At 43.6% G+C, this 8,738-nt stretch overlaps 1 protein-coding gene across 1 annotated transcript in view; it reads right to left on the bottom strand.

The window, feature by feature from the left end:
• Positions 1-839: 839 nt before the first annotated feature.
• The window catches only part of NPSR1 (neuropeptide S receptor 1), a gene marked incomplete at its 3' end in the record, with an annotated part of 60,469 nt that continues 52,570 nt past the window's right edge, over positions 840-8,738 (bottom strand). The window contains exons 6-9 of the mRNA XM_084280455.1: positions 5,330-5,406; positions 3,355-3,444; positions 1,050-1,230; positions 840-927 (exon numbers count right to left, since the gene is read on the bottom strand). Coding sequence (XP_084136581.1) covers positions 840-927; positions 1,050-1,230; positions 3,355-3,444; positions 5,330-5,406 — 436 coding nt within the window. The remainder of the gene's footprint in view (positions 928-1,049; positions 1,231-3,354; positions 3,445-5,329; positions 5,407-8,738) is intronic.

The raw sequence follows: 8,738 nt of genomic DNA, 5'->3' as shown, positions 1-8,738 counted from the left end.
GGACTGCTCAGGGCATGTGTCACAGAAGCATGGGAAGATCTGTACTTGCCGTGCACCACTGGATCTAGGAGGGGCTGGCAAACACTTTTGTTAATACAGTAGTCCAGAAAAAAATGACAGTCCAGATGCGTTGTGTGGGAACCCTGCAGGGACCCTGGGGGGCCACCGATGCGCCAAGGTAGGACAGCAGGGAAGTACTGCATGGGAAGGGAAACACAAGCTGCAGGGACTGTGTGACTGGGAGTGCTGGTGTGAACTGAGGAGAGGGGCCAGGAGGGGTGGGAGGCAGTAACACAGCCCTTCAACCCCGTTCTCTCTGTATCATGTCATAAGTGGTTGTGTATGAAAATCAGATATAATTAGAGAGAGTGATGGTGGTGCGTTCTTGTTGGAAAAGTGCCAGCGTTTCCATTTCAAGTAGGGTCCCTGCTCCATAATTGCTTGTAAATACTCTTTATCAGTTATGCAAGCCATACGGTAGAGTAGATGGCTTTTAGCGACTTCTGAAAAACAGAGAGAAGACTCTGACTAGACACCATTTACACTGATTTTTGCCATTTGGAATGCATATATACTACAGCTTGCTTGGAAATGTGTGGCCAAGGTGAGCCCTCGTAGCAATGGCATGCAAACCTCTTGAACCAAGTGTGGCACTAGCAGCATGCGATCGCTGAAGTTGCAGTACCGATCCAAAATACGCATGCTGCTCGACAGAAGCGAGATGTGGGCTATTTTCAGTTGGTATCTGTCATCTCATGGTGCTTGAGGCTTGAGGGGGACCTCCACTTTCCTGGGTACAGGTCTCGGCATGGCTTTGCAGGGCATCACCCACACTAGATCTATTCTGGTTTAGACAGGACCTGCATCTCCTGCCCTCCATCGCTCCTGTCTCGGAAAGTTCCCCCCAGCCTTCGTGTTCTTCTTTCCCTAAAGAAAATAAGGAATGGTCAGAATTAAATCAGGTGAAAACAGGTAGTTATTTTAGGGTCAATGCCTTTGTGATCCCTCTTTTCTTGGGGGTAGTCAGATTGAGAGTAAAGGAGCAATACTCGAAAGGGGGGCAGAGGCGGTTGCTGAAGAGGCAGTAGATGAGGGGGTTGATGGCACTGTTCAAGGCTGGCAGGTTCTGAATGATCACAGATGCATAGAAGCGCTCTTTGGTCTCAGGGAGTATGTTGAAGTTGTCCAGAATATCAAAAAGAAAGTAAGGGCTCCAACAGAGAACAAATGCTGGAAGAGAGACAAAGGCAAGAAGCCTGGCATTAGATAGTTTAGCTCTCTAGGGACATAATCGCACACACACAGAGAGACTGTCATAACACGTAAATATTTGTTCATGCAAAAACCAATATCTCTCCCTCTTCAGGGTCTTATTTAAGAGAACAGTTATTAGATTGTGCCTTTATTTATCTTTATTTTTATTTTAAAGCCTGTAAAATGTATTATGTGTGCTCCTCTAAGTGTTTAGAGTGCTCCTTCTAGACATATTGAGGCACTTCTGAACACTACACAACACATAAAGGGTGAATAGGTAGCCAGTTAAAGCATCATAAGTTACAGTGAAGTGCTCTTTTAATGGCCCCCTGAGTGAGCAGCCAATCTAAATGTACACACCACCAAAGTGCTGCTCTGTGACAGCACTGCCTGTCACTGCCACCTATTAAAAAAGGGCTCTTAGACTCCCAGGAGCAAGGAATTACACCCTTTCACACCACATTATGGCAGACCAGCATGTCATTTGGCATGCTGTTTTGGAGGTGCTGTGTATATGGAGTGTGCAGGAAGCCTGCCTAATTCCTATAATGTAATTTGAGAGATGAATTTGGGGAAGGGAAGTGCGGGGGGGGGGGGGGGGGGGAAGGATGACATTGTTCATGGGCCCTGCTTTTGTTCAGAGGTGGTAGGAATAAAAAGGCCCTATGTTTAGCTATATTGGCAGATGTAAGGAATGAATCCATCCCTCACAAATGTCTATGCCACCTCCTTTCACAAAGGCTATTGATTAAAGGTTTACACAGAAACACTGGGACAGGCGCTTCCCTCAACAAAGCCCTAAGTACCTGAGTGGCAAATTACTGGGTATTTGTGAAATCAGTCACATTGTGTCCCCCTGACCCAAAGGAGACAGCAGAGTGGCCCCACACTTGCTTTCTTGTAGCAGTAATCAGTATTTCTTGGTTGGCCGAGTGCTTTCTAGATGTGTAAGGAAGAGGTAAACTCTCGTCTTGTTTTCTAGAGTAACCAAACTGGCGGTGTCTATGGAGATACCAGCAGAATAAAAATGTCATAGCACTGACTACGCAGAACTTAAAGTGCCTCTAAAGAAATCCCTGACTGCCAGGTGCCTTAATCTGCATGTCTAGAGATGCCAGGTGCCCAATGTTATCAAGGTCCTTTGAAATACTGAGCACCCAGGTGAGCTCTTGACATCTAATATCATTGAGATAGCAGTTGATTCTGACAAAAGCCTTTCTCTGATTGCCACACAGAAAGGTTTAAACACAGAGAAGCTGATTTTGGACTTCTGAAAAGCATGAATTACACCTGCCTCTCTCATGTCTGCCGACACTACCGCTAAACAGTGGGCTAAGCACCTCACAAATAACTATTATGATAATATCATCCAATCGGAATTTTGTGTAGCGTTGGAAAGAGCAGCAATCTCTTTTTCAGTGGCAGGGGATGGCTGTCAGCTCTTGGGACTAAATAGCTTTGGTTGCCTTCCTGCCAGTCTCCAGCAGCTAATCACAAGCCCTGTGTGACGCTGTCTTTATTTTTCGAGATAGAATGTCAGCCTCCTAATTCCATCAGAATAATGTCATCTCCCTGGGAGACGGCGGACACCTGCACTGAGTCATCTGCTGCCCAGTTGGTAAAGGAGAGCTTGTTGTTCCCACCTCGTCTGGCAACACACTTCTGACATCAAATTCAATTGCTCTGCATCCCTAGCCTTTCCTTCCTCTCCCTTGAACCACCCCAGCACCTAATGTGCCATATGTGGTCTTTAAGCCTAAAAGACAATGCAGTTGAGTGTCTTTCAGCATCCTGGATGGGAAGAAGATAACCCCTACCTTTGTTTCTCTTAGGCAATGTCCCTCCTTTACTTTCTCTCTGCACATGAGGTGCTGTGCATATAACTTCATTTGATGCTTGTCCGATGCCTAAAATAGGAGCTTATCAACCAGAGGAGAGGGGAAGAATGAGGTCAGAAGGCAAGTCAGGGGCGTCTAAGCAAAACTCCTTCTCTGACTCATCTGCTGCATTTTGTCAGCTGATGACGAAGGGAGCTGAGGAAGACTGGCTTCCAAATGTCAGCATCGTCCCTAGCTACCAGCCGTGGGGCTTTTCACTTACCAAGGATAATTACGATGCTGTACTTAATAGCTTTCACTTTTGCCCTGGATATGAACCCACGACTGGTGTAGCCAGCAGAGGTTTTGCCACCTGGGGAGAGAGACAGTTCAGCTAGTAAAAGAGCAGGGTTGGTGTGAGGATGTATTGGTGTGTACCTCTACAGGCAGGACAGCAATATGCAGCCCATCCTTCCCTGGTGTCAGGGAAGGGCAGGGGCTCAGTAGTTCCTGAAATGTGGACACTTGCAAGCATGCTCAAGTTGGACACGTCAAACCTGAGCCACCCAAAGTCAAAAGGGGAAGTGTAAGCACAAGAGATTGTCCTGAAGATCGTGGTATCTGGGTATCCCTGATCCTTGGCACTTAGGTGGAAGAGGCACTGTCTATATGCCCAACTGTATCAGTCTAGTAAGAGCCATGCACCATCACAGCTACAAAACCACAACCAAAGTGATGCTGGAGGAGACATTTTCTGGAAGGAACTGGCAGCTGTAATTAAGAGAACATACAACCTGGCAAAACAGACTACTGCTTACTGCATTTCAGAAGGCTTTTAGAAGTTACATACTCCATTCTCTTAACCTTTTACTCTTTTTGATGATTTGGATAATGTCATGCATTTTACTCTTCATGTTGACTCAATAACGAGATACGAAATGTTCTCAGACCAGCTTTTCAGAAATGAAAATGAATGCTTGAATCGAGAAGCAAATTCTGTTCAGTCTCACACCAAGGCTGGTTGATCTCATTTCCTCTGAAGTCACACTACTGTCTCTGAGAATCAAGTTCTGTATTTGAATAACAGTACCAGCATGATTGCAATAATATGCCTGATTTCATTATTAATGTCAATTTACTGTTCATATTGCTGGGTCAGAATAATTAGGTTCACCACAGTGAATACACAAGAAAGTAATTTTTTTTTTTATCAAAACATCTTTAAACTCTTGTAGTCCAAATTTAGGACTGGAATTTTGATTAACGTAATCAGAAATAACTCTGTGTACACAACTCCTCTCACTTCTTACAAAAACAATGCATCAAGGCTGTGTAATTTGTAAAGAAATATAAATAAAATTAATGTGGGCTTGTTATCAGTGAGATATCTCATGAGATATCTCATGTAGAAGCTTGAAATTCATCCATATGTAATATTACTGGAAATCACTTGGTGACTTATAGAGAAGAATATTCCTCCTGGATGAGGAGAACAACGTTTTATTTCAAGACTAGTTAATGCTTATTGCGTCATGGAGGCAGGATCATTAGAAATCAGTCCTGCTCCAGCTTTGCAAGGGAGGAGTGAATCTTAATGTTATAGCTACCAGATGTCAGGTAGATGTAAGGATATCTGAATATGTGCAACATCACATCAAGACGCTTCGGTGTGTTTCCACTCACCATTTGGCTGGACTATCTGGTTGTGCGCTCTTACAGTTGTGTGGTAAAACACATTAGTGTAAATGAACATGCTTTTCATCATAACTACTAGGAAAGGCAGCTGACAATAAGCATGTTGAAATGGTTCGTGCTTTTTGCCAAAATAGCTCGGAACAGTTAAAAAATATTTATTGGGGTGGAAAGATCAGCTCGTTTTATGGCTTTCCCTAGCTAGGAATTTCTGAGCTTGACCAAAATCCAGACTAGCAAGGGCATGTATAAACACAGCAAAAATGGTATCTAAGTATATACTAGGGAAAAAATATTCTGGAAATGGGCAAAGTTCTGGGGTTCTAAGCTCTAGAGTAAGGGGTTTTTTACTTTTTAATTTTTTTCTAGAAGATGTTTTCTGTAATTTCTTTGAAGGTGTTTTGTGTCAAAGGAAAGAAGGTAAATAATGTAGAGAAGAGTTATGAATGAACAGTCACAGAAACCCCACTCCCACTGCAGCGATGGGGGCCCACAGCGATGCCCCATGCCCATGCATTCCCAGATTTGGGAATCAAGGCTGGGGACACATGTGTGCTGACACTCACCAGGGCAGCTGGAAATTATGACAGCCTGAGCTTTGCTCTTCATCCAGATGGTTCGAATCACAATCGAGTATATGACGCTACAGAAGGGAAAGAGTCATTGGCATTATGAGGCACAGCAAATTTGACTGACATCTTGTTATTTGTGCTCTGCATGTAGGGAGCTCATTGAGATGACGGGACTGTGTAGTAATAATGATAACAATGATGGTGACAACAGCAATAACAAAAACATGGCTCTCCTGCGGTACTTTTCTGAAGTGGATCTGAAGAGTTTTCACTGTTGTTTCACTCTGGCTTTGCAGATGTCAAATCTGAAGCTCAGAGGAATGCAATGATTTGGCCAAACCTTGCAGGCAAGAGCTCATTGAGGATTTCGAGCTAGCTGCGGCCAAATCTGCCTGGCTACCAGCCCCAGGACACTAGCCTTGAAATTGGAGAAGTGAACTGGTTTTGCTGCTGGTTTGGTGTTACTTTGTGTGTATGAAGCTGACAAATAAAATGATAGCCTGGGGAATTCAACAGGGTCAAGATCCATCAGAAATGCAGTGAAGTGCTGTGGTGCTCACTCTCAGGTCTCAAGGTCCTGGGGCAGGAATTGAGAAAGAGAGAAATATCAGATAGCTGGAAAGAGTTCTATGATCCAAAATCAGGTTCACCTTGATTTACATATTTAGAGGTGAATATATATATATATGTGTATGTATGAGAAAGATGAAAAGTGCCCTAGTCCGCAGTGACGTCAGATAGTTATGACATCTCTAGGTGACAACAAAACTGGGATTCTGTTTATTTAATATAGAATAGGTAAAAAAAATTCCTTCGACCTGAAGAGCTGTTTGAACCCGCATCCTGGATGAGCAGCCTACACAAAAAAATCAAAAATATGAGGCCTTGCTCTGTCTGCCTTTTCTCCTGCAAGCATGCATAACGTGCAGTTAAAATCGCTAAGCAACAGCATACTTTTCACTGATGTTTTCCTTTTTAGCCTGCTAAGGAAGACAAAAATAATTTAAAAAATATTCCAGCTGATGCATTCGGGTTGCTGTGTTTTCCTGGTGTGAAAATCCAAGCATCGGAACAGAAGTTGAGGTGTGCTGTTTGCAATACAGCACCGTGTTTTGAGGGGCCTGGGGCAGCCTGAGCATTAGTTGCCATAAAGGTTAGTGGTGGCTCTGTGAAAAAGGTGAAACTAAGGGAGATGATTTCTGGGCGCTTTATAGAGACAAAAATGAGTCTTTATGATCATGTGGTTTCTTTCTAGTATCAGAAGAGACATTGTTATTAGGGCTTTCAGACTGATACATGATCCTTTCCTAGAGCTCCCTCAGTTCGCTTGCATGGACAGTATTTGTGTGTCTTGGAAGGTTTCCTTTCTGTGGAAGTTTGAGCCACCTGGTTTGCAGACTCCATAGGTGAGAGCTGGAAATTCAATGTGGACTGTGGGCTGTGGAGCAGGGCAGCAGCATGCTGGCCCAGTGAGGGCCCAGTGAGGGTTTTGCATGAATCTGTACAGACTCCAGTTTGCCCTCCTTAATCCCTTCAAAGGTCCAGCATGGCTCCCAGCTGACTTGAACATTTTCCTCTTATCTCCTAGCTTTTCAAGAACCTGTTTATTTATCAGCTGGTGCACTTGAGAGTTCCTTTGTACTTTGTACTGACAATGGTGGAAAATTCATGTATCGTTTCTCCTTTGATTGTTCCAATGAATAAGAATGTATTATAATGATAATTGTTGTCATATTCAAGGAAATTTGCAGGCAGCTCCTGAAGGTCCTGTTCCTATTTTCTCCCCACTGATAACTCTAACCTGACCTCTTTATTTGCAATTGAAACAATATCCCCTCTGATGCAGACCTAGGTCTCCAACAGGACACATTCAGAGTTGCCTAAGCATCAGGACGAAGTCAACTCTAACTCTGAAGTAAAAATTCTCCCTGCTTCCAGCCAAGTGTCACAAGGATTCAATTATCAATCCAGGCTCCTCACTTGCCCCACTATGACCCCCAAAATCTTGCCCTTTTGGCTGCAGGGTCTGGGAGGACCATTTCTTTCACCAGATGCAGTTGTAGGGGTTGTCTTCTTGGCAGTTTACGTATGAGATTATGTGCTGGTTCATTTGAATCCTTAATTTTTATAAATCCAGGGAAAAGTTTAATTCCTGGTTTAATCCAGTGGCTTCTAAAGTGCTGCCAACATTGTGGATTTGTACTGGTGGTTTTGCCTCTGTTTATCTTTCTTTTCTCTATAGCTGGATCTACCGGAGCCTTCCTTATCGGGAGGGGACCAGAGGTGGTGTAAAGCTGCTCAGGGTGGGTGTCAGAAAGAGGAGTCGCTTGTCATGCTAGCTACACTTCCCAGAGACTGTTTTGCCAGCCACATTTATGCCTTTATGCTTTGATCTCACTGGGACTACATATCTTACTAGTGCTTAATCTTTTTTTTTTTTTCTTTTCTCCAGCTATGCTGGCATGGAGCTAAAAAACTAGAGTTTCCAGAAATGTGTCAACCAAAGCTTGAGATCATAAAAAAGCATCTGTGTGTGTGTGTGTTTCAAAGCCACAACAATAAAAAGAGAGTACTTATGGAGCAGAAGTTGTATTTTTCTTACAAGAGAAAAGTAGGGGTTTTTTCCAGAATGTGTTTGTAGGTTCTTTCCTTCCATAAAAGGCGGCTGGAGGAGGATGTGAGCATTGGTGACATCTCAAAAGGGTGGGAAGATATTCCCTCTTGATGGAAAATGAAGTGGCAGATGAGTAAAGAGTAGTGAGGGGGGTGGATGACAACTGGTATTCAGATGGGCAGGAAGGTGTTTGGCAATGGTCTGCACCATTCTGACCGTATCATAATCTCTGTTTCCTTCCTCTTGACATTAAACTGCACAGCCTTCACTGCCAAGACATGAAAGCACAGTGTACCACATTGCCACAAATCTCATTTTCCAACACATGTAGCATGCCTGCATGCTGCTTGCTCTTGTCTCCACTGAAAGCATCAGGAGACGTGATTTATAGTTTGTTGGGCCTGGTAATTGTCACGTTTCTTTGCGTCTGTAAGTGAATAGTGCAGTGGTCTTTCTGCCCTCACTGGGGATTCTCAGGGGCTAAATAAACATGTGCTGTAGTAATTTTAAGGTAAACTATGATATTAAAATACTGTATGAGTCACTGTGGCCTGTTATTTGCAAGTGAGAGACTAAAGAAAGGGAGGAAAGAGCTCAGGTGTAGTAGTCAAATCTGGATGGAAAAATAAACCAAGTTTTTTTGAGAAGGATCTCCTCAGGCAGTGAAGACCACAGGATAGAAGGGACATGTTGGTGACCTGAAAATGCAGTGCTTTTTCTAGCCCTGATAAGACACAAATCGATAGAGGTGTCAGGAAACTGCAAGAATATGGTTCAGATGATGGATTC

Source organism: Gallinula chloropus, assembly GCF_964237585.1.
Source record: "Gallinula chloropus genome assembly, chromosome: 2".
Lineage (NCBI taxonomy): Eukaryota > Metazoa > Chordata > Aves > Gruiformes > Rallidae > Gallinula > Gallinula chloropus.
The sequence above is the reverse complement of the archived record's forward strand: the minus strand, read 5'-3'. Positions and strand labels throughout refer to the sequence as shown.